General features: G+C 54.9%; 1 protein-coding gene across 4 annotated transcripts in view; it reads left to right on the top strand.

Moving 5' to 3' along the window:
• Tnfaip8 (TNF alpha induced protein 8) overlaps positions 1 to 23,931 on the top strand; it is a 64,243-nt gene extending 40,312 nt beyond the window's left edge. For 3 of the 4 annotated variants that reach the window (XM_042672495.1, XM_042672494.1, XM_042672493.1), the window contains exon 2: positions 22,473 to 23,931. In XM_042672495.1, the coding sequence (XP_042528429.1) occupies positions 22,473 to 23,038 (566 nt within the window). In that variant the 3' untranslated portion in view covers positions 23,039 to 23,931. Of the gene's footprint in view, positions 1 to 4,830; positions 4,916 to 22,472 lie in introns of those variants that run through there. The other variant, XM_042672492.1, reaches the window with a different exon arrangement.
• The last annotated feature ends 1,588 nt before the right edge of the window (positions 23,932 to 25,519 follow it).

Below are 25,519 nucleotides of genomic sequence, written 5' to 3'. Positions count from 1 at the left end.
GTCTCCGTTTTCCAAATACACAAACTGGAGCACTGAGACAGGAGAAACAGTGAGCAGACTCGCCGGCTCTGTTGCTGGTGGTGGTGTGTTGGCCGTGCGGCCCGGAACTCCAGAACGATGGCTTTCCTCTCTCCCGTGGTAGCCTTGTATCCAGAGAGGCTTAGTTAGGGGCCTGCCTGAACTTTTAATTAAAAAAAAAAAAAGATTTATGGTCTCACGTAGCTGAATAAATAGAAGCTATTAAGTCCCTCGTTTATTTAAAGCATTAAGTATCGAGAATGGAATGACTGCAGCTCGAGCCTGTGATCTAAGAGTCTGGACTGATGTGAGCAGTCTGTTAGGACCGTGGCCGCCAGCTTTGGGTTCTTTGGTAACATCCCAGTTTGTCAGTCTTGAGCTTTTCCTCTGCAGAGTGAAGGACTTGGGTTACAGGAGTGGTTTATAGAGAGAAAAGGTGTGCATGTGGGTGATGAGAGAGAGAGAGAGAGAGAGAGAGCGGGGAGGGGGGGAAGACAGGCCTGCCCCGCAGACATTTGATCACCGTCCTATGTCAGCGTTGGTCGCCTAGTTTGGTGATGGTGAGCAAATCGTGTGGCCTCTTGTTCTTTACTTGTCTTTAAAGTGGGCAGGACCGCTTTAAGAATCACAGGAAAACCTATACAAACGCAGGCATTGCCGCCACACGTTGCAGCAGGGCAGCCGGGAGTCATAAACCCTTCCGACTGTCTTTTCCAGCCTGACTTTGAGTGAGAGTGCGGACACCTGTGTTTAATCATCTGCTAAAAACTTGTTAACAAGGAGGATTTCTTGGGGAAGACAGAAACACAAACCTGAAATGGGGGGGAGCAGGGTGTCGCAGATGTGTGTGTTCACTTCACTCCATCTCAGAACCACCGGCCCCCCCAGGGCACTCCAGATTGCATGGAACATGCTGGAAATGTCTTCAGGAAGCATGTACTGGAGCTTCCTGGCCCCCAGTAGCATGCTCTCTTCCTCTCTCCACACTCTTCCCAGTTGTCTTCCTTGATGCTGGAAGTTCTGTCCAAATCACTCCAAACTCATTCAGCAATGCAAAACCCAAGGCCAGCACTGAAGATCAAGCACAGAGCTGGACCTCCTGAGAAGAGGCGTGAGCAACCTCCGCTGGCATCTGACTATCCTTTCTCCATTTCTGGAGCATACTATTTCCCTTCATTTTTAAAATTTATTATTATTATTATTATTATTATTATTATTATTGTGTGGGGGCGGTACTGGGATTTGAACTCAGGGCCTCAAGCTCACGTGGCTTTGCTTGCTTGGCTGGTGTGCTGCTAGTCGAGCCCCACCCCAGCCCTGTGTAATGGGGAGGTAGCTCTGCTCTGGGTGGGGAAGAGGGGAGTCAAATGTAAAACCTGTCTGGGGATGGTGGGAAAGATGCAAATCCTTCAGCTCCAGCCCAGGAGGACCCGCAACTCACCTTTCCACATTCGTGAAGCACTTTACCTGAGCAAGAAGCACTGAAAGGCCAAGGTGTGTTCCTTCTGACCTAAACGTGGTCAAGTGACCTTGAGCAGGTGTACAAAGGCATACAGTAAAGAAGCAGTAACGAAGTTTGTGGAGACTGGTTTGTGAAGGTCGGGGAGGGAGAGAGACTTGGAAGAGGAGAGTCTGAGCAAGATCTCCATCAGCGGACGTGTCAGGCTGAAACCCTCTGTGCAGATGATTGACGCTAATAAAGAACGGGGTTGGGGAGGAGACCTAAATAGTAGAAGAAAACCAGAGGGAAGTCTCAAACAGAAGAAGAGAACTTTTTTTTTTTAAATTAAGTGACAACTCTTTCGTGACCTGGCATTTTGTGTGTTCATCTTCAGCCTCACGTGAGCAGGGTAGAAATAAAGATGTTCGTGAATCTGGAGCTGTAGGTGCACACTGGCGTTTGGAGATGCCTGGTGCTTGCGTGGCATGGAAGACAGGTCTTGTGCAGGTCTGCTCTGTGCATGTCTGAAAAGTCACTTAACCTCCCTCCTCTTTGCAGACATCCAGGCAGATTTATTAAGGTATAATTGAGGTGGACACGTTGTTGCTCTGTGATAGAGTGTGGTTGAGAGTTGGTATGGATAAACCTTTCTTAGAATGGGGTAGGTGACTTGGGTGGTTGAGTCAATTGATCTGTGATCCAGAATTACCCAGATAACACCAGGACATCTCAGATAAGCAGGGTCCACTTCCATATGACTGCTGTGGATACTGGGTAGTGGGAAGGAAGGAAGGAAGGAAGGAAGGAAGGAAGGAAGGAAGGAAGGAAGGAAGGAAAGGAAGGAAGGATCCATTAGAGCTTTAATTCCTCTATCTGGAAACAGAACACGAGAGCCATTACTGGAGGTGTAGGAATCCAACATAATATTTAAAAGCAGCTTACTAACTGATCCAGGTGTCACTTTGTATCAGTGTTCTACAAGTAGATAGTGGTTGTAAATTCTGAGCAAATCTCTCTGAAGTGTTTCTCAAACATGTACAGTAAACAGATCACTGCCAGGTAACTGGAGATCAGAGCTGGGCCTACCAAGCCACCTACTTGAATAAAAGCCGGGACATATCCACGCTCCCTGGAATGTAGGTGGAAGCAGCAGAAGCCACGGGCCGCCCTGTGCAGCCTTCCGGAAGGCGGGGAGCGTGAACAGTGCCGTTTGCCCAGGGCGGACGGCTCTGAGGTAACACAGGTGACCACCGGGCTCCACAGACAGTATTTTTTCTTTTTAACTTTTCTACAAGTAGTATTACAAAGGACTCATTTCACCTTGTCTGTTTATGAGCACCGTGCGTCTTGATCTATGTCAGGCTGAGCGTTCGTTGCGCTTGGACATTCCCAAGGTGACGGCCAGGTTGCATTTCATTACAAAGGGAGTTTCTCTCGAGGGTTTTCTGAAGGTCCGGGTGAGTGGTCCGGACACCAGCCGGCTGTTATTAACACAAGTAAAATTGAATTGCAAGGCAGCCCTGGTGGGGCTGAGCTGTGCACCCAGCAGTCATGGTCCTTGGCTGGCCTGAGCGGGGCTAGCCTGAGCCCTACATGAAGGACAGCCACCAGCGCCGCGAAGGTGGTTTGTGCATACTTGCATGTGCAGGAGGACATTTGGCCAATATCTTCTTTATGGGAGCACTTTCTGAAAGAAGAGAGTGAGGATCTGCGTGGGGCAGACTGGGTGTGGAGTTTGTCTGCATTGCTTCAGCTCAGTGCGAGCTGTCTCATTTGACTAGCAGGCGGCCTGGCTGGCCCGAGAGCCCTCAGAGCTCCTGGTCGGCAGCGCGGTGGGCATCGGGCATCGGTGGGCATGAGGCTGCTGAGCGCGAGCTGGAGATGTAAGCAGCTCCTGACCGAGAGCTGGTGCCGAGCTGGAGATGTGAGCAGCTCCTGACCGAGAGCTGGCACCGAGCTGGAGATGTGAGCAGCTCCTGACCGAGAGCTGGTGCAGGGACCGGGAGGCTGGCCCTGTGTGACCTGCAAGAGGGGGTACAGCCTGGGACCCCTTCCGGGTGAGGTCAGCTCCTCCCGGGCCCCCCAGCAGGGATATATCTCCCAGATGTTCTCCTCCAGCCGGTTAGCCTATCCTCTTCCTCTCTTCACTTCAGTGAGGAAGAAGTTGTAGAATTCTGACGGGTGCTTGTCTGTGGCCCACTCCGCAGCGGGAAGGGTCAGTACCCACCCAGGCTTTGCTGCACTGCCCTGTCAACCCCAGCACAACCCCAGCAGCACCCTTCACAGACGCAGAGGGGGGGGGGGATGCGGGGTGGGAGACGGTCCCGGGGCTCCTGCCCCTTCTGCAAGGCCAGGCAAACCCAAGGTGTGAATAGTTCTATTTTTACCCTCGTTTTCTCAGGCAAGGAAAGGGAGGCTCAGGTAAAACCACCGCCTGGGGTCACTGGAATAGCTCACAGCCTCTGGTCTTCACTTGCATGTGTGTGTGTGCGGCCTCTGGCCGCCCCCGTGCACCCCTCCCCTGTGGCCCTACCCATCATCCCCTGCACCTGCCCCCTGCACCCCCTACCCCCACCCCCTGCGCCCCTGCGCCCCCTACCCCCACCCCCTGCGCCCCCTACCCCCACCCCCTGCACCCACTGCGCCCCTGCGCCCCCTACCCCCACCCCCACCCCCACCCCCTGCACCCACTGCGCCCTGCGCCCCCTACCCCCACCCCCTGCACCCACTACACCCCTGCGCCCTGCACCCTGTGCCCCCTGCGCCCACCCCCTGCACCCACTACACCCCTGTGCCCCCTGCGCGCCCTGTGCCCTGCGCCCCGTGCCCCTGCGCCCCCTACCCCCACCCCCTGCACCCACTACACCCCTGCGCCCTGCGCCCCTGCACATCGTCCCCTGCGCCCTGTGCCCCTGCGCCCTGCGCCCCGGTACATCGTCCCCTGCGCCCCGCCCCCTGCGCCCTGCGCCCTGCGCCCCCTACCCCCACCCCCTGCACCCACTACACCCCTGCGCCCTGCGCCCCTGCACATCGTCCCCTGCGCCCTGTGCCCCTGCGCCCTGCGCCCCGGTACATCGTCCCCTGCGCCCCGCCCCCTGCGCCCTGCGCCCTGCGCCCCCTACCCCCACCCCCTGCACCCACTACACCCCTGCGCCCTGCGCCCCTGCACATCGTCCCCTGCGCCCTGCGCCCTGCGCCCTGCGCCCCGCCTCCCGCCCCCTGCGCCCTGCCCCCCGCCCCCTGCGCCCTGCGCCCCGCCTCCCGCCCCCTGCGCGCGTCCGCGCCGGCCGGCAGGGGCCCCTCGGCGCGCCCCGCGGTGATTCGCCGGCTCCGGGAACTTTCCCCAGCTCCCGCCCCGCCCCGGGCGGTCCCGCGGCGCAGCTCCCGCTCGGCCGCAGCGCAGGGACGGAGCGGCGCCGCCGGCCATGCAGAGCGAGGCCGAGGAGCCCCGGGAAGGTGAGCCCCGGGCCCGTCCCCGCGTCCGCCCCGCCCCGTCCCCGCGTCCCTCCCGTCCCCGCGTCCGCCCCGCCCCGTCCCGTCCCGTCCCCGGCCGGCCCGCGGGCGCTCTGCCGGGCGGAGGCGCCACGCGCTCGCGAGGACCCGAGAGCCTGAGCCCCGGTCGGGCCCCGCGGGGGGTCGGGAGCGGGAGCGGGGCCGGGGTGCGGGGTGCGGGGCGCGGGGCCGGGGTGCGGGGTCGGGGTGCGGGGTGCGGGGCCGGGGTGCGGGGTGCGGGGCCGGGGTGCGGGGTGCGGGGTGCGGGGCCGGGGTGCGGGGCCGGGGTGCGGGGCCGGGGCCGGGGTGCGGGGCCGGGGTGCGGGGCCGGGGCCGGGGTGCGGGGCTGGGGCCGGGGTGCGGGGTGCGGGGTGCGGGGTGCGGGGTGCGGGGCTGGGGCCGGGGTGCGGGGTGCGGGGCCGGGGTGCGGGGTGCGGGGCCGGGGTGCGGGGTGCGGGGCCGGGGTGCGGGGCCGGGGCCGGGGTGCGGGGTGCGGGGCCGGGGTGCGGGGTGCGGGGTGCGGGGCCGGGGTGCGGGGCCGGGGTGCGGGGTGCGGGTGGGGGGTCGGGGTGCGGGGTGCGGGTGGGGCGCTCCCCACCGTCCCGCCCCCCGCCGCCCGCCGCGCACTGTAGCTCCGCCGCCCGATGTTTCTTTGAAAGTAACTGGCGAGTCTGTGACTGGCGGGGGCGCCGTCGCCGTCGCCGTCGTTGTGTTGTCGCCGTCGTTGTTGTCTTGTTGTTGTTGTTATGTTGTTGTCTTGTTGTTGTCGTTGTGTCGTCGTCGTCGTCGTTGTGGTTAACGAAGTCCCGGGAAGCCGGGGCAGGTCAGCCTCGTGGCCAGGGCCGGCGCCGTCCCTCCCCGCCTCCGTCGGCCCAGGTCGCCGCGCGCGGCTGCCGTCTGCGCCCGGTCCCCCGGCCACGCGGGGCGCGCGCTGCGGGGCGGGCGGGGCCGCGCTGTCCTCCCCCCCCCCGCGGGGCCGCGCTGTCCTCCCCCCCCCCCGCGGGGCCGCGCTGTCCCCCCCCCCCCGGCGGGGCCGCGCTGTCCCCGCGTCCCCCCCCCCCCCGCGGGGCCGCGCTGTCCCCCCCCCCGCGGGGCCGCGCTGTCCCCGCGTCCCCCCCCCCCGGCGGGGCCGCGCTGTCCCCGCGTCCCCCCCCCCCCGGCGGGGCCGCGCTGTCCCCGCGTCCCCCCCCCCCCCCCGCGGGGCCGCGCTGTCCCCGCGTCCCCCCCCCCCCCCGCGGGGCCGCGCTGTCCCCGCGTCCCCCCCCCCCCCCCCGCGGGGCCGCGCTGTCCCCGCGTCCCCCCCCCCGCCTCCCCCCCCCCCCGCCTCCCCCCGGCGGGGCCGCGCTGTCCCCCCCCCTCCCCCCCCCCCCGCGGGGCCGCGCTGTCCCCGCGTCCCCCCCCCGGCGGGGCCGCGCTGTCCCCGCGTCCCGGGCTCAGCAGCCACCCAGCTTCCCACCCCAGCATTGCCAGACCTGCCGCGGTGGGAGACGTCTAAGTCGGTGTTCTTATTCTGAGTGGCAGTAAGCGAGACTCTGCTTTCTTCCAGGTTAAATCCGAAAAAAACCCAAAAACTACCGAGTTATATCCCAAAGCTGTTGGAGGCCCCGGGCTTCCCGTGTGCACGAATTCGGGAACAGACGGGGGGGCATTGCTGTGCATCACGCTGAAGCGCACAGAGCCCTGCGCTCGGCCTCATTCCCATCCCGGGGAAGTGGTAAAAGCAGGGTGAGTTCCACAGCGACTGCGTGAAGGCAGAGGACACGGAGAGGTCGCTCCACTGAAAAGCAGCACACAGTGAAAAGAGCATGTGTAGCTGGCATCCAGTGCGCGCGGGGGCTTCTAGCCCTGCGTTTGGCCTGTCCTTGCCTCCTGGTAAAATATCTGATTATGGAGCCCTGGAGCTTAGCTTCTGAGAAAACCACATTTACAGGGAAAATCGGTCACTAGCGCCAATAAGGGAGGTAGAATTGGGGTACCTCTTCAGTAGGAGGCAATCCAGGGGAGACTTGGGCTTCTTGGAAGCTGGAGGAGGAGAACCCGACGAGGAAGTGGCTGGCCTGGCCTCAGGGGCGCTGGGGAGACGGCTCTGCTTTCTCTGAGGGCTTTGTTGGGGTGGGGCTGGGTTTGAGGAGCTCCCTGCTGACCGTGGGAATTCATTATGGCGGTCCAGCGTGTGTTCAGGCGGTGCATGGAAGAATGGAGATGATACCAGGGACCTGCAGCTACTGCTCGGGCTGTGCCTCAGTCTCCATTCACTGCCCATGATGCCCACCGACTCCTGTCCAACGTCCATCCCTTTGCCTCAGTGGTGGGGAGTATCTTCCCCCGGCCCTCCCTGCCAGCCCATAAAACGAGCCCTGAAAGGAAGACAGCTGCGTCCCGGGACGCTCACCCCGCCTCTGACACCAAGAGTAGGACTTTCCCATGCCAGACAGTTTTCTAATTCCCCACCATGGTGCAGGAAACTCCCACAGCCCACCTCGGGTCTGACGCTGACCGCGCGGAGTGAGGGGGACCCACGGGCTGGCGCCTAGTCTCACCAGACCCAGAGGCCAGAAGCAGACCCGCCTCTGGTACTGCTCATCAACAGTCTCTAAGTTGGAGGTCCCCACGACCACCCCTTGAGGTTTAATCATCTGCCAGAGCAACTCATGGGAACTCTTCCTGGCTCGTTACACACAGCTCAAGCAGAGCCTCGTAGAAGAGATTCAGAGAACAAGGTGCTGGCCTTTCTTGCCCCAGCCCCCAGCTCTTCCATGCGGGCTGACACCACGGGCCCTTCTCCACCTCCTCCTCCTCCTAGGCCCCTGCCTCTCCTCACCCAAGGATCCCTCCCGTCACCAGCTGCCTGCCTGGTGTGGAGGCCCGTGGGGCCGAGTGCAGAGGACCTGTGCTCAGTACAGAAGATGCTCCCGTCCCCTACCAGCCTAGGAGGCTCTGTGCCAGGGCTGCAGCCACAGGAGCTCTGCTACCTTATCACGCAGGAAATTTCCAGGGCTTACAGAACTCTGGCCAGACGCCAGGGATAGTTCCTCCTGTATCACACGACTACAGGGCTCTCCACACGTTGAGAGCTCGGGAAGCCCTCCTTCCCCTCTGGCCTTGACTTCCTCTGTCCCCATGATTTTTCTTCCTGTGATATAAGCACATGTCTTGGAAAACCTCGGCCAGGGTGGCTTTGTCTCGGCAGTCTGGAATCCAGACCGTACCTTACTGTGTGTCGAGTAGGACTTGACACACCCTAGCAAACAGAGCCGTTGCGGGAGAGTTTGCATTTCACCTGTAGCTAAGGTAGAGATGGTTGTCACCACAGCAGAAGTGTGCTACAAGGCTTTACCCCTCCTTACGGGATCCGGAGAGATACCAGGGTGACAGAGAGAAAGCTGTGCTCAGACGGCTCCACCCGGGAGATGCTGTGCGCACCGGAGGCCCGGAACCCTTCCCAAACCGGGGCAGAGGGGCACACCCGGGGACCTTGTTCCATGAAGTTGTTTGTTCAGAATAAAATGTCAATGCCCAGGTGGCCATCCCTATTGTAAGGCACTTACAAAGCCTTTTCACCTTCCATGGGTTAAACGAGAATTGAGTCAGTCTGTGATCAAGGGGAATCTCAGTAGCCCGATTGCTAAGTGCGTATCAACATGAACTCCAAGAATTGGAAACGAGGTTCTTAGTAGGTCCCGTATGCGGTCATTTCTATTTTTTCTTTCTGTTTTGGTTTTCTGTACCCTTTTGTTTTTGAATATAAGTGTATCGATCCACAGAAGGGTGAACTAATGATGCTCACTAGACACTATGTTGGAAATGAACTCTACAACTTGGGAGGGAGGAGAGTCGGGAGTGGTAAATGGGAGAAGATGAGAAAGGGGGTAACAGTGTTTAAAAAGAAATGTCCTCTTCACTTCACTTATGTAACTGTAACGCCCCTCCCGTTCATCACCCTTACAATAATTTGTTTTAATAAAAGTAGCTAGGATGAAAACACATCTGTCCCCCATACCACAAGTCTAAACGTTGGGCTCAAATTCTTTAGAGAAAGGTGATAATTAAAATGGCACCTCTGTTTGCCAGGAAGTGGAATTAGGGGCAGGTGCACCTAAGGGAGGGAGGGAAGGGCAGGGACAGAGCCCCTGGGAAGCTGGAACGGGGGAGGAAGCCAAGAAAGGGGTTTGGGGGGAATGAGGACCAAGTGTTGCTGGGGCCTAGGGCTGACACAGCAGGAGGCCGAGGAGGGGAGAGGTGCGGGAAAGCAGCCAAGTATCACGAGGCAGAAACCCCGGTGTGAGCCGTTAGGAGCAGGTGGGATGAGCCTACCAGGGAGCCATCGAAAGGCAAGCGTTCTCCGGACAGCCCGGGGTGAATCAGTACAAGGGTCAGACTCCCGGGGGAAGGCTGGACCAGGGCTGTGCAGCGCTGGCCAATGAAGGGCCAGCACCTACCCGACCCCAGCGTGTGCTGAGGCTTCTCCACACAGCCGGTCGAGGCGCTGGGCCGGGGCAGTCCCCGGTGCTCTCAGCTGGAATTTCAGGTGGCCTGTCTCAACACATCCCAGGGCTAATCCAGGTAAATTATAGCTGCGCCTGGGCGAGGCTGGCTAGCTGAAGCCTCTCCCAGCCCTCGAGTCCCGCCTGCAGCCCCGATCATCTTCCTCTCTTTCCCAAAGATGAGTACTTACTGTGGCGTTGTGGTCCGCCAGCTGACGGCGGACATTTTGACTTGGTTTCGTTCTCTTCGTGCTTGTTGCTTTAGACTTCTCAGGCACTCTTCCTGTAAAACACAGTTGGGCCGAATTCAAAGAAAAAGGGGAATACATCCAATTAGTTGTTGCTCTTCTCCATCCGCTGGGCGATGTGGCGGGGAGGGGAGCCTGGTTGTGTTTGGTGGACGTGCCCCGTTAGAGAGATATTACCTGCTGTTTTCCTTCTGTGTCTTCCTGGTGGAACCTTCTGTTACCTGGTTTGTGAAATAGTCAACCTGTTTTCACTGTATGTTTTCTGCGGCTTCATTTCTCCCGAGTTTGTGAATGTGCAACTCTGTTCTGAGTTCTTCAATGACTCGATTGACGGAGTGTGGGCGGCCACCGGGCTGGGCAGCCGGCAGCCAGCCGCGGGCCCTTGGACAGGAAGTGTTCCCTAAAGCTGTGACCAGCCCGTTTCCAGGCTTACAAATAAAATGGGAGATTTGGGAGAGAATAGGGCTTTGTTACTCACTTCAATATGTCTGACGAACGTCGAAGTTCAAAGCCAACCACGTTGCCTTCTTGATTTTTTCCAGGCTTTATGTATTATGCAGAGCGAAACCCGCGGTGGTGCCGGTGTCCTGTTGGTTTTTAGAAGGGAGAAGGGAGCATGTTTGGAGAGGCGTGAGAATCAGCTAGAGTTAGTGGTCTCTTCTCCTGCGTTCCCAGCTTATTTCTGCTTTGTTTTAAGCCATCATTAAGACGTGTTTACCTGACCGCCGCAGCAGGTGCTAGGCACCAGGACACTCAAGAAAGCCGCTCTTTTGGATGCTCAGGCTCACATCTTTCCCCCCAGCCCCATAAGTGTTACTTCAGCCTAGAGATTCCTAACCTGGGTCATTCCTGGGAAAATACTGGGAAACTGAGGATTTATCTCTCGAATCTAGGCAGGCACGCTTGCTCACTGAAAACCTTGTAGTGTAGCTGTCGCCAGGGGAAGGTGTGTGACGCCGGTGGCCCTGTGCTTGAACTGCCTGCCCCTCCTTTTTTCCCCTTCAGTTTGGTTTGCCCCCAGCATCTCTTGTCTTATGCATCCTTGAAGTCTGGCCTGTGGTTTAGCCACTAGAGTGCAAATCAACCCAGGGCAACTTATTGTTTGTTAGGTCTAATTTAAAATAAAAGCAGAGCCGGGCGCTGGTGGCTCACGCCTGTAATCCTAGCTACTCAGGAGGCTGAGATCTGAGGATCGCGGTTCAAAGCCAGCCCGGGCAGGAGAGACCATGAAACTCCTATCTCCAATAAACCACCAGAAAACCGGAAGTGGCGCTGTAGCTCAAGTGGTAGAGTGCTTGCCTTGAGCTGAAGAGCTGAGGGACAGCGCCCAGGCCCAGAGTTCAAGCCCCACGACCGACAAAAAAAAAAAAAAAAAAAAAAAAATTTAAAATAAAAGCAATCTTTAGGAGGGAAAAAAAATTGGAGAAGGGTAGCTAGTTGGTTGGGGAAGTGGCAGAGGACAAGGCATGAATCCAGATGTAAAACTCAACCCTTCTGAGAAATGGTTTCTTCTGACTTCTCAATTCCAGACTTCTTCTGAGTCTACACATTGAAGACTTTGCTAGTAAAGCAGGCTATCAATTGCATTTGTGAAGAAAGTCTTGCAAAAGCACTGGTCCTTCTTAGGCTTAGGCCTGAGACAAACAAATCGCTGTCACCAATACCTCAGCTAGCCGGGCCTGCACCCAGAGTGCTGTGCCTTTTGCCAGCTACCCCTAATGATTTAAAGTGTGTGTGCGTGCACATGCGTGCATGTGTGTGCGTGTGTGTGCATGTATTCCTGTGTAGATGTGTTTCAGAATGCAGTGAGCCACAACTCAACAAGACAGGCTGACCCATTACCTAACCTACCCATGGTTTATTAGGTGCCATTAAGCCCTTGCAGGTTTGTTTTGGTTTTGGCAGTATTAGAGTTTGAATTTGGGGATCTTATGCTTGCTAGGCAAGAACTCTGCCACTTGAGCCATGCCCAGACTTCTTGGCTTTTATTCGGGATAGAGGCCTGAACTTGTTTTCCCCAAGGCCAGTGTGGGACCTCTGTCCTCCTGTCTGTACCTCATAGCTGGGATTACAGATGTGCACCAGCAAACCAGCTCATTTGTCAAGATGGGATCTTGCTAACTTTTATCTCAGGCTAGCCTTGAACTTGAACCTATTTTTCACCTGAGTAGCTGGGGTTACAAGCTTGATCTACCATACCCTGCTAAGAGATCTACCATACCCTGCTAAGATGGCACATAAATCTGAGAGAAGACAAATGATCAAGGTCTGAATTTGGAATGTAGATCCTCAACATAAGGATTGATTAGTTCACATTTTGCTTATACCCAAGATTTCTGTCTTCTTGTTATGCCGTTTTAATGGTTATAGGCTTTTGTACGTACACATGTGTGATGCCAAGGATCAGGTTTGGCCTCTCACATGCAGGCAAAGCTCTGGGCTACCACCCCCACACAACCCGAGCACACATGGAGTGGAAAAATGTTTATTTACTCCGTTACTCACTATGAAGAGCCGGACACTTTTTCTTCAAGCCTTACGTTCCCCTTGGCTGTGACCTGAATTGTTCGCCTTGTGTGTCCGCAGCAGAACACACCCTGTACAGGAGTGTGTGTGTGTGAAGTCGTGGCTGTGTGTGTGTGTGTGTGTGTGTGTGTCTGTATCTGTGTGCTTTAGGGAAACAGAGGCACCGGAGCCTGGGAACGGGCCGCCTGTGAGGCTGAGAGGTTAAAGTAGGGTGGGAGGCCACGTCTCCCCGCAGCAGCAGCTCCTTCCTTGGTCCCACCAGCAGCCGGAGGCATCGAAGGTACCGAAATTATGAGCAATCGCCTTAGCTAGTTACTCCGTCTGTTTTGGCCAAGCGCAGGGGAGAAAAGCAGCAGATTTTGTCCTAAAAGCACATCTTTGCCTTTAAGACATGAAGTGCTACTCAGCAGGAGAGAGGCCTAGGTTCAGAAGATGTGCAGGCCCCGGTGAAAAACCCGGAAGCCACACAAGGCCAAGCCGGGAGGCAAGGCCAAGCCGGGAGGCAAGGCCAGGCCGGGAGGCAAGGCCAGGCCGGGAGGCAAGGCCAGGCCGGGAGGCAAGGCCAGGCCGGGAGGCAAGGCCAGGCCGGGACGGTGGCTGTGCCTTGCTCTGTAACGCCCCAAATGAGAGCTGATGTCCACCCCAGCCTCTCACCGTGTTGTGTTGTGTAATGGGGGAACGCTCATCGCAATCAGAAGCTGGTGGTTCTGGCATCGAACCCCGGTCCTTGGCCCCCTGGGCAAGTGCTTTCCCAGCCATTGTTAAGCCATCTCCCAAGTCTCAGCAGGTGTGGAGATGGGCCGGGAGTCACACACCGGGGGCTGCCCCGCTGGTGCGGGTTCAGGAGGTGGCTGAGATGCCTGCGGCAAACACCCAGGATGGCTGAGGCCTTGTAGCGCGGCGCGGTGGGTGTCTGACGCTCGGTGTGTGCATCCCAAGATGATGGCTTCCAGCCGGGCACCTGTGGCTCACGCCTGTCATCCTAGCTGCCCGGGAGGCTGAGATCTGAGGATCGCAGTTCAAAGCCAGCCCGGGCAGGAAAGTCCATGAGACTCTTATCTTCAATAAACCATCAGAAAACTGGGAAGTGGCGCTGTGGCTCAAGTGGTAGAGCGCTAGCCTTGAGCTGAAGAGCTGAGGGACAGCGCCCAGGCCCAGAGTTCAAGCCCCACGACAGACGAAAAAAGAAAAAGGTGGTCTCTTCCCCTGTTCCTGGGAATCCATTGCGCCAACCCTTGGCCCCTGATGGCAGCGGCTCGCCTTCTGCTCTGCACGAAGGCCGGGGGCGTGGGACCACTCAGCTGTGGTGGCTCCTGCCCCACAGCATCTCATAGCAGGGAATACTGCTAGCAGTCTTCCTCACTCAAAAGCAAGCTTGCTTGCTGGCCTAGTAAATGTCTCCCTCTTCTTCTCTCATTTAGTAGCAGTACTGGGGTTTGAACTCAGGGCCTCACACTTGCTTTGCATGCTAAGCTGGTTCTCTACCACTTCTGCCATGCCTCTAGCCCAGCTTTTTGCCGGTTAATTGCGATAGGAGTCTCCTGGACTCAAGGGCTGGGGCTGTCAGAGGAAGAGATCCTGGGGTGAAACCTGAGAACATTCTCAGGGAAAGAGGCAGGCAGAGAAGCCCAGGGGCCCTGCTGGGAAATGGGAGCCCCAGGGCTGCTCACTGGCTGGGAGGCAGCGGGCCGCCTCGCACCCTGGCTGGATCTCTGACGGCAGAGTGACTCAGAATGGCTGGAGGCCTGGCCTTGCAGTGCTTGGGGGGAGGGGGGGTCACCCAGCTCACTCAGGGTTGTCAGATGCTTTTCCTGCAGAGTCACAGCGAGCTCCAAACTCACAGGGCTTTCCTAACTGTTCCAACGTCACCAAGGCTCAGAAGTTAAGTTGTGGCAAATGCCGTACCGCGTGGTAGACCTCTGAAATGATTTCAGCAGTGAACTTTACACGGCCACTTTTATCTCATCAAAGAGAAGAAAAAGTACCTGATGAGCTGGAGCGTCCCCGCCGCAGCTTTGTAAGCGCATTTTCATACTTGTTGTCGTAAAGGTGATGTGACCGTGACGTAAGTCCGGCGCGCGTTGCTTCCTAGTGAGCCCCTTCCCTCCAGCCCTCTCCCAGGTTTTCCCGCCCGTCCCCATCCACAAGTTGGATAATGTGGTGTCCTGTGAGTACCACCGCTGCTTTTGTTCAACCTTTGTCCCTCCATTCCTGTGGCTCCCCCTCCCCCTTTTAATGGAGGAGTTGCGCTGGCTGCTACTGGTGGGGCCGGGCTGTGGCCATCCTGCCCCGTTCCTCAGGGCCTCCGGTCCCCCACCCCTTCCCTCCGCTTGGCCTCCGAGTTGGCCTCCAAGTGAGAAGGGTGGGCAGGGTGGGCTTTCCCCGCTCCCAGGCACCAGAGTCACTTGTTTTGTTGTGAACACGGCTCGATTATGTCTAGTTATTTTTCCTAAATATCTACTACAAGCAGCTCATCCCAAGACAAGGCACTGGGATGGAGATGTTTCCGGCTCGCTCCGGAGAATGGCTGTCATGGCTCTTTGTCTTCTGGCTTTTGGTGGCTCTCTTAATTCTAAGTATAATTTTAAGTTGGCCAGTTTCAGGAAGGCAACAATACAAAATATCCTAACTGAACCTTCAACTTCTTCTTTTAACAAACTAAAACAAAGAAATGGTTTGTTATTGTTGTTTTAAGTTTCTAGCATCTCACACATTAATCCAGAGTAAGTCATCTGAAAAAAAGTCCACATTATACCACACCCAGAGAGTGGATTATTTAGTAATTTTTACCAGTTCCAAATGTTATCAGTCAATTCTCTTTCTCTCTGTCTCCCTCCCTCCCTCTCTCTCTTCCTCTCTCTTTTGGTTGGTCATGGGGCTTGAACTCAGGACCTGGGTGCTGTCCCTGAGCTCTTTTGCTTAAGACTAGCCCTCTTACACTTTGAGCCACAGCACCACTTCCGGTTTTCTGGTGGTTCCTTGGAGATAAGAGTCTCGTAGACTTTCCTGCTTGGCTGGCTTTGAACCACAATCCTCAGATCTCAGCCTCCTGAGTAGCTAGGATGACAGGCATGAGCCACCAGCACCCAGCTAGCGAATGATTTCTTGAGTGCATCTCTTTAGTTATCAGATGACACATTCAGAATAATTTTTTATTTAGTACTTTTTTTTTTCAAAACATTGCATTGGGGTGCTCCTTTCTTACGAGTGAGTACTTGAAATGTGGTGTATAATTAATGGTCATATAATTTATGAATAGCCTTTCATTTTGGCTTTTAGAAAAAAAAAGTTCATTCCTTCCATCTTTCTGCTCCTTAACCAAATGGCTTGGGAAAAATTTTAATCCAGCTGATACATGTTAAAGATAAGAGCTGAGCATTTATGATAGCCAGGAATAAGTAATAAATTGCAACCAACCACAAGGATTTTACTTGCCGGGAAAACGGAGGCACATAAACATGATACAAAGCAGTTTCCCGTGAAGGGCTGGGCAGGAGAGATGGGTTCTGAATGGAGCCTCAGGGGAGGTTTGGGGGGGGTGAGGCCCGGGTGTGGGGGAGGTTGGGGGGGGTGAGGCCCGGGTGTGAGGGAGGTTGGGGGGTGAGGCCCGGGTGGGGGGGAGGTTTGGGGGGGGTGAGGCCCAGGTGTGGGGGAGGTTTGGGGGGTGAGGCCCGGGTGTGAGGGAGGTTGGGGGGGGTGAGGCCCGGGTGTGGGGGAGGTTGGGGGGTGAGGCCCGGGTGTGGGGGAGGTTGGGGGGGGTGAGGCCCGGGTGTGAGGGAGGTTGGGGGGGGTGAGGCCCGGGTGTGGGGGAGGTTTGGGGGGTGAGGCCGGGTGTGGGGGAGGTTTGGGGGGTGAGGCCGGGTGTGGGGGAGGTTTGGGGGGTGAGGCCCGGGTATGGGGGGGTGAGGCCCAGGTGTGGGGGGGGTGAGGCCCAGGTGTGTGGGGGGGTGAGGCCCGGGTGTGGGGGAGGTTTGGGGGTGTGGGGGAGGTTTGGGGGGTGAGGCCCAGGTGTGGGGGAGGTTTGGGGGGTGAGGCCCGGGTGTGGGGGAGGTTTGGGGGTGTGGGGGAGGTTTGGGGGGTGAGGCCCGGGTGGGGGGGGGTGAGGCCCGGGTGTGGGGGAGGTTTGGGGGTGAGGCCCGGGTGTGGGGGAGGTTTGGGGGGTGAGGCCCGGGTGGGGGGGAGGTTTGGGGGGTGAGGCCCGGGTGTGGGAGAGGTTTGGGGGGTGAGGTCCGGCGTCAGGAGGATGTACAGGGCAGCCAACACACAGGAAGCTTCGGGGCCTCCCTGGTCAGACCCAGTGATGAATTACACTGTTTTTGCCAAGCGGTGGGGGTTTTAGAGTTGTAGGTGGAATATCAGCGCGAGAGGTGTCTTGAGGTTTGAACTGAGTTTGTGTTTAGGCCTCGCAAATCCCATTTTACCCCCAACTCAGCTCCATCTGGAGCCTGCCTGGCTCAGGCAGTATTTTAGCACGGTTACTGGGGACGGTTGTGCCAAGAAGGTATTTGAGAAATGCCCAAGCGGAGGCCAAGAGGGTGCTGCTCCTAAAATACCCCAACAGATGGGCTAGGGATATTTGCAGAGAAGCTTCTAGAACATGTGCTGTGAGGATTAAATTGACTAAATATAATTACTTCTCCCAACAAAATAGCCACTCAGTCCATTTTGTCCAAGAGCAGGGGAGAAAGGAGTAGAGTTTGTTTCTAAATGCATTTCCTTGCTATAGATAGATAGACAGACAGCTGTCCATCCATACACACCCCTTGCCTTTAAAACATAAAATACTGCTTGAGAGAAGCCCCAGGTTGAATACCCAGCACCCCCCACAAACATACTGTGTTTATAATTCATGTCCCGTATGTACAGTTGTGTTCTTAGCCGGGAGTGCTCATATTTTGCTAAGCTCCAGACCTCAGGAGTTGACGGGTTTCCTGACATTCCTTGAGGAGTTACTGTAGAAGACTGACGGGTCTCAGGGGGGCAGATCGCTCACCCCAGGCCAGCTGAGAGATGCTGAGTTAACCAGACAAAACCGAGAGCGGTGCGGGGAAGGGAGGCATTTCCTGTCTTACCAGGCAGCAAAGTCGGTTAAAGGAGAGGTTCACGCCGGCCGGGCGCGTGCTAGGCCGTGTCAGGCTGGGGGGGGCGGGGGGGAGGGATCTTTCGCTTCTGCTCTCTGATGTATGAACCCTACACTTCCTCCTTGAGCTCGAGGCGTCATCTCATCGGGGGAAGGAGAGTAGTAAGCAAGCGTCGGGATTCCACAGCTGCCGGCGTTGGTAGAAACTTCACTTGACAGTGAGACCGTCTCGGAGCGTCTGTGTGCCGTGAGATGCAGTGCACCTCCGTTTTGCCGGCTGCCGAGCCGTGGTCCTGTCATCTGGCCCCCTTAGGGCTAGGGACCGAACCAGAAACGCCAGACAAAGTAACGTAAAGGAAACAGTTTACAACTGAAGAGCGCAACATACATGTCAGTGCACGTGTCAACTAGAGCGTGCCGTATGCGTGTTAATTGTGTTGTTTGGTTGTGCTTGTTATGTGTGGCCAGAGCAGCCTGGTGGGGCCAGAACTCACGTGCTGACCCTGAGCCGGCTGGGGGCGGGTTCAGTGGCCTGTCTTCCCCCTGGTGCTCTGGGTTGTTTGGTTGGTTGTTTTTTTTTGTCAGTTGTGGGTCTTGAACTCAGGGCCTGGGCGCTGCCCCTCAGCTCTCCAGCTCAAGGCGAGTAATCTACCACTTGAGCCACAGTGCCACTTCCAGTTTTCTAGTAGTTTATTGGAGATAAGAATCTTTTGGGGACTTTCCTGCCCTGGCTGGCTTTGAACCGTGATCCTCAGATCTCAGCTTCCTGAGCAGCTAGGATGACCGGTACACTGCTGCTCTGGGTTTTAAGATCTGCCACTGGCTTCCTGAACATCACCGAGCATGAATATCCGTCAGGAGCCAGGACCTCTTGCAGAGTGGGAAGCTTGGGGTCAAAGAGCGCAGGAAATCACGGAGTTGGTCTGCGTGGCTTGAGTTACATCACAGTGGAAGACTGGCCAGGAAGAACCTGCACTGGAAAGTTCCAGATCCTTAAGAAACTATGCAGGTAAACCCAGCTTAATCAAAACATCTTAATTCAAGGCAGTAAATAAAGAAGGATGTATTCAGTCTGAACAGAAAAAGATTTGTTCCCTAAAGTCCGTTTTGCGTAATGATTAATAGGTTCTTTCATTTCACATCCATTTCAAGTCTAGCATTAGAGTCAGGCTTTGTTCACATTTTGCTGTGCTGGTATCGTGTATGAACATATTCTCATTTTTTTGAGATGTTAATATGATAAGTTCCATTCTGAAAACTTTTTTTAAAAATTTTTTTTTTGGGTCCGGTCATGGGGCCTGAACTCTGGGCCTGGGCGCTGTCCCTCAGCTCTTCAGCTCAAGGCTAGCACTCTACCACTTGAGCCACAGCGCCACTTCCGGCTTTTTTCTTTTTGCTTATGTGGTGCTGAGGAATTGAACCCAGGGCCTCATGCATGCAAGGCAAGCGCTCTACCACTGAGCCACCTTCCCAGCTCCTGAAAACATTTTTTTGATGGGGTTGAGGGTGTAGCCTGAGTGGTTGAGCACTTACTTAGCAAGCATGAGGTCCTGGGTTCAATCCCCACCACCACAAAGAAGAAAGCATTTTTTTTTTGTGGGCTCCACGCACAATCTGATGCCTGTATTTCTGTGAAGAGAACTAACTCTGCCCATTGCCTACTTGCAGCACACGCCGCCCAAATGTGCCCGTTTGAGAGTTTAGGCGGCGAGTTGAAGGAACGTGCCCACACTGGACCGAGGGTCACACAGGCAGGGTGCCGCTTATGAATGCAGGCCTGGTCATGGCTAAAATGCTCCCAGTACTTCTGAGACCCGCGACCCACTCTCCTGAAAACTCAGTGCCTGTGTAGGGAGCACCTTCCGTGTCTTTCCCATAGCAGGAGAGTTTCTGCAGAAGTCCAAATGCGCTGCTCAGGGGCCTGGCTGAGGCTGGGGCTCAGGGATCAGGAACGGCAGAAGCGTCTCCATGAATCCCTACGGCAGGACAGCCTTTTCCACAGGCCTGCTCCCATACACAAGAATTCAAGCTTCAGCACTGAAGCACACTTGGTCAAAGTTAACAAACTCCTGCTGGAGATATTACAGAACTGAGAAATGCAAAGTGCCAGATGGTTGTGTGAACACAGAGACTTCACTGAGTTCAACTCAGGCAGAGTTACAGTTCCTCTTCTGTGACAGCATTTTAAAAAGCAACAAATAAGTTCTTTGGAAGGAATTCCCCCCCCTCCCCCTTTTCTTAAGATGTCAAGTCTTGTGAGCAACAGGTTTAACTGCCAAGCGTCTGCACAGAGCAGGGCGTGGGGTGTTCAGCCTAGAGTTACGTGCCCTGTTGGGAAGAGAATGGAAACCTGCCACAGGAAGACCAGCCTCCAGCCGGGGACCATGTGGGAAACCAAGGCAGAGTGTGGCCATAGCAAACACCCCACAGCTACCAGGACCACGCAGCACCCTCTCCGTTCCCCGAGAACCGGAGCCCAGGGCTCAGGAAGCCACGGAGAGACGCAGAGGTGGAAGTCAGGAGTCCTGAGTGGTAAACTCGGGGGTCATTGCACGATGGCTTGTGGCTCAAAGGAGACTCAGTGCTCATTATAAATCTAAACAAATCCAGTCGGGCTCCAGGCTCGAGACAGGCTGCGACGGAACCCTGAGTTTTGTATACACACACATACACGCACATGTGCACACAGACAGGTGTTACGGCCCCTCTGGAGATGCACAGAGGTATCCGTAGACAAGGTTTTGAGGATTTCACTTTGCTTACTGAAGTTTCCCAAGCTAATTTCAAGAGGACTCAAGAACGAATCTGTAGAATAGAAAACAGCTCTCTGTATTCTTCTGGAACGGGCTATCTCGTCAAATAGGAGGGGCAGCCGAGGCAGCGGCAAAGCCAGGCACCAGTTGCTGATAATGTCCGTTGGCCGGGCCGCTGTGGGAAAGAGACCGGCAGGGGCTTGGACTAGAAGTGGAAACTCGGGAGGCGGAGTGGGAGGAGGGGACAGGGCCGGTGACTCCCAGGCCTCTGTCCCGAGCGGAGGGTGGGAGGGATGGCTGAGGTAGTGAAGAACGGAGGCAGAGCCTCGTGGGGCCAGGGAGAGGCTGGGGCTCGGGTCTGGACATGGGCTGTGCGCTGATGGCTGCAGAGTCTTGAAAGAAGCTTCTGCAAGACGAGCCTGGGAAGGGGTCCAGGCTGGGCTCCGGCTGTGGGAGTCAGTGGCACTCGGGTGCTGTCCAAGAGCCTGGGCGGGTGAGATCACCCGCGTGGGCCCCAGAGAGCGGCGTGACCAGGTCTGAGACCTGCCGGGCCTGGCGGGGACCTGGAAGAGCCGGCACAGCTGACCAGTGAGCCCGAGGAGCAGCCCCAGCGGCCCATTCATGAGGGGAAGAGAGGGAAAGAGAGAGAGCCCTGCTTTATGATCACAAACCACACATGTCTGGCCAGCAACTCTCAGCCACAAGCCCTGCGTGGCCCAGAAAATGCATTTTCTAATGCCGGAAAAGAAATCTACTGAATGCACGCCTTCCCGGTGGAGGGAAGGGCAGAAAGCTCACTCCCAAAGAAGAGAGCACTTAACCACCTCTACCCCACGGGCACAGGAAGCGCGGTGTAGACACGGGGGATTCAAAGTCCCCCGGGGAGTGAGGCCTCTGCCTGCCCTGTCCTTCTCAGGCCTGGTGACCAGGGCGCGGGAGCTGGCCGCCACATAACGATGTCCATCCAGGAGACAGTGCAGTAAATCCCACCTGGGTGTTTGTAGTTCTGCCAGGTTCCGAAAGCCTAGGAACAAGGACTTTCCAATGCTACGTAAGACAGACTGCTGAACTGCTGTGCTGTGGAAGTGCCTCGTGTCAGCAGATTTGTTTGTGGCAGTCGCGGTCGTGAGTGCTAAGGTGAAAGGCGTCTCTGGGACTGATACAGTAAGCAAGCCGGTGTGAGAGCCCCTCCTCACACAGGAGTTGGTGTGCGTGAACGAACGCTTCTTCCCGGTGTGAGAGCCCCTCCTCGCACAGGAGTTGGTGTGCGTGAACGAACGCTTCTTCCAGATCACTGTCAAAAACAGGAGCAGGCACAAACGCCTGCTTCACTCGCACCACGCTCAGAAGCCCGGAGGCCTGCACAGAGCTGGCCATCTCTCACGCTCTTTCGCTTTTCTTTCTCCAAAATACATTTCGGTTCTTCTTCAGCAGTTTCGGTTCAGGTTTCAGAAGTTTAAACATGAACATTTTCAGGGCGCCATTCCCAGTTCAGTTGAGACACCCTTTTCATGGCTGTCTGACATCGCAAACCGAGGAATGAGTGACCGAGCCGCTGGGTAAGCACTGTGAGTCCGGATTTCAGAGCGGCGGCGGCTTCTCTTTGCTCCAGTTCCTATCGAGCGGCCCCTTGAGGAGCCTCTGTTCTCATACGTCCTTTGCCCCTTATGCCGCTGACCTGTCCAAACTAGAGGTGCCTCTAGGTCATCTAGTGTCTGTGTCTTTCATGTTTGTATCTTCATTACCAGACGATTCCTTTCCACACGCGGCCTACGCTAAGAAGTTCTCTGGCATGCACAGAGAGAAGAGCAGCTTCTCCGCCTAGTGGTGGGGTGGACGCTCTAGGAACTGCAATTCTCTAAGGGAGAAGAAGGGTAACAGTATCAGCTTTAACTTCTAACGGCAGTATTGACCATATAGAACGGTAGATAAAATATTGGAGTTATATGTCAGCCTGTTAATTCTACAAGTGAGAACCTAATGTCTGGTAATGGAGGGAAAAAAATTGGATTTTTTTTTCTTTGGTTGGCCATGGGGCTTGAACTCTGGGCCTGGGCGCTGTCCCTCAGCTCTTCAGTTCAAGGTGAGCGCTCTACCACTTGAGCTACAGCGCCACTTCCGGTTTTCCAGTGGTTTATAGGAGTCTCACGGTCTTTCCTGCCAGGGCTGGCTTTGAACCGAGATCCTCAGATCTCAGCCTCCTGAGTAGCTAGGATGACAGGCGTGAGCCACTAGCACCCAGCTTTGGATTTTTTTTTTTTCTGATTAGAGATTTATATCGCAGGATGAAAGGCAAACCACAAATAACGGGAAAGTGAGCGAAAACTACTCCTCGTGTTTGGCTTTTTAAGAAAAATGTGATTCTCGGTAATATTTACTCATCACTTATTGCTTCTCTTCCTACCTTTTTTTTTTTATTATTATCTTTAGTGGCCACAGATGTCTTTAATTCCAAAAACCTGGCCGTGCAGGCTCAGAAGAAGATCCTGGGTAAAATGGTATCCAAATCGATTGCGACCACCCTGATCGATGACACCAGCAGTGAGGTGCTGGATGAGCTCTACAGGGTGACCAAGGAGTACACCCAGAACAAGAAGGAGGCGGAGAGGGTCATCAAGAACCTCATCAAGACCGTCATCAAGCTGGCCATCCTGTACAGGAACAACCAGTTTAATCAAGACGAGCTGGCGCTGATGGAGAAATTCAAGAAGAAGGTTCATCAGCTGGCCATGACCGTGGTGAGCTTCCACCAGGTAGATTACACCTTCGACCGCCACGTGCTGTCCCGGCTGCTGGACGAATGCCGACAGCTGCTGCACCAGATCATCCAGCGCCACCTCACCACCAAGTCCCACGGACGGGTTAACAACGTGTTCGACCATTTCTCAGATTGCGATTTCCTCGCTGCCTTGTATAACCCCTTCGGGAAGTTTAAACCTCACCTGCAGAAACTCTGCGACGGCATCAACAAAATGTTGGACGAAGAAAACATATGAGCGTGTGGATTCAGACCTGACTGATTTTGTGTCCAGGACGGAGCATGGCTGATCCATGAAGGAAAGAAAAAGACAATTGTTTTTGTTTTTCTTTTTTAAGGTTACAGGTGTTTCCGGAAGACTTGGCCCAATTCAACCGTCGGACATTATGGATGATGCTTTTCTAGCATTTTGTTTTATTGGGAGCAAAGCATGCTGTCAAAAGACTGGTCAGAATTCACCCAGAGGTGGCAGTCACGAGGAAGACAAAGGTAGCTAAGAAATACGAGTCTGAGTGTGAACCCCGAGACTTGCTGAGGGCAGCTCTTGTCCGGGAAGCGCAGCGGATGCTTCTGGAATGTACAGAGTTGTGTACTTGGACCCGCTTACATTCTGTACTGTACATACGTATCTCTTCTAGAAAGTCAACGACTCCCACCCGCTGCCATTGCTCCTTCTGAAACAATTCTGTTTTCAAGTCTACCCTTCATTTTCAGTAAACGCTATGGCAATGAACTAGATCATTCATTACAGATAATGTCCAATGTTAAGAACATACCTCTGAAATGGAGTACTGATTTTTTCTTTAATACCAAATGTGATATTTAGCTTCTCAAAAATGTCATGGTGTGTCATTTCCTTGAAATGCTTTTCCCAGGGCTTAACTTTGAAGTAATCTTGAAAAACATGCTGATGAGATCTCTCTCATTAACATCCATGTCACATGTAAAATGAAAAGAGGAACCCTAGATTGACCTGGATATTGGGACAATAAAGAGTAATGAACTTTATGAAAGATTTTAGAGACAAACACATCAAAATAACGCAGGACACGGTTAAAGAACATAAGATAGCGGATGTACTCCAGTGCTTAGCACAGTTCTATAAATAAAGGATGTCATTTTTTTACTTAACTAATAAGGCTTTGGTGATTTCTTATTTGCTGTTTTTCCTGAATAAGCCAGAGGGTGTTTTTTTTTTTATCTCCAGCAGTTGCTGTATTGTTTCTATATAATTTTAGATGTGCAAATGACACATTTGCTTACATATTTTTAAAATTCGTATTTCCTCCTAGGAAATAACAGGCCCCACCCCCAACATGAGCTGTTTGCCTGTGTGTGCCTATGGTGTGTTCTCTGGCCCTAATTTTGTCCCCCTCCCAGAACACTGATAGTGAAACCACAGGTCACCTGGGAATCCCCCATAAATGAAATGTCCGCCATACCCTGAGTTGCAGGTCACTTTCTCTGGGACCTTCCTGTGCTTGTCTGAGACCATTAGCCAAGACAAAGAGTCCCTCCCTGTTTGCTGTTACGTCCTGACCCTCAGTTTTGAATAGAAAGCCGCCTCACCTTCCCAAGCCGGAAGGCGAGCACTAGGTGTTCTGGGAATGACTGTATGACTCAGAATTTGTGCCTTGGGCTTTATCCCCTGTAAATGGCTCAGCTGCCTTCTTTGCCCAGCCCTTCTCTTGTGTAGAAGAGCCTGATCAGCTCTGCATCGCTGTTGTATTATTACTCTGCTCTTCACCAGACCTTGCCTGGCCGGAAGTATGGATAATGGTGTGCTCATTTCTGGCTATGAGCAGGATCAACTTCACCTAGAAGGCCTAGCTCTAGATCTCTCTGTCCATTTGGATCACGTTCCTGTGCTCAGTGGCTGGCAAGCAACGACATGAGGATGGTGGACGGAACCCTTCACCTCACACAGAGGGAAGCCGAGGAACACAGGTGTTCCTCCATAGCTGCACCAGACGCTGCAGGACAAGAATCCGCAGACTTCTTATGTGCGCACATCCTCCCTTGGCCACACAATGTAAATACTATGTAAATCATTATTATCCTGGGTTGTTTAAGGTATGGCGACCAAAGAAAAACACAAAACACTGCATGCTTACTGCACACTTTTTAGAATAAATTTCAACGCACAGTTGGTTGCATCTGCCGAAGCAGAACTCACAGATGGGGAAGGCCAGCTTGTGTGGAAGGAGGGAGGTCTGTGTTCTAACATGTCTCGGAATCTTCCGGAGGGGCTTCTTTGCACGACTCGGTCTCGTCTGGAGAGCACGGAGGTCATTTCCAAACCCTCCGCTCCCGTTCTTCCCTGGGTTTTGTGTGGCAGGCAGGGAGGTGGGGTGGAGAAGGATTTGAAGGCGTAGCGTAGCTAATTTTGAGCCAAGTTAAAAGCGTGGCTAGGGAACGTGTGTTTTGTTTTTGCGATACAGTCTCTCACAATTCTTGATCCTCCTGCGTTAGACTCTAAAGTCCCGGGGTTGACAGGTATGCCCCAGCACACCTGGCTGAATCTTTTAAGTGATTTAGAGAAATAACTGTGCTGTAATTGACTGTTAATTTTATGCAGATAACTTTTCTGCAAAAAAGTATGAACCCTATGAAATCCTCTTTTTTTGGTAACCACGGTAAACTAGAGAAAAGTGCTGGGTGCTGGTGGCTCACGCCTGTCATCCTAGCTACTCAGGAAACTGAGATGTGAGGATCACGG

The sequence above is a fragment of the Dipodomys spectabilis genome, unplaced genomic scaffold, assembly GCF_019054845.1.
Source record: "Dipodomys spectabilis isolate Male_0828 unplaced genomic scaffold, ASM1905484v1 ptg000714l, whole genome shotgun sequence".
Classification (NCBI taxonomy): Eukaryota; Metazoa; Chordata; class Mammalia; order Rodentia; family Heteromyidae; genus Dipodomys; species Dipodomys spectabilis.
This window is presented reverse-complemented; position numbering and strand designations above follow the sequence as displayed.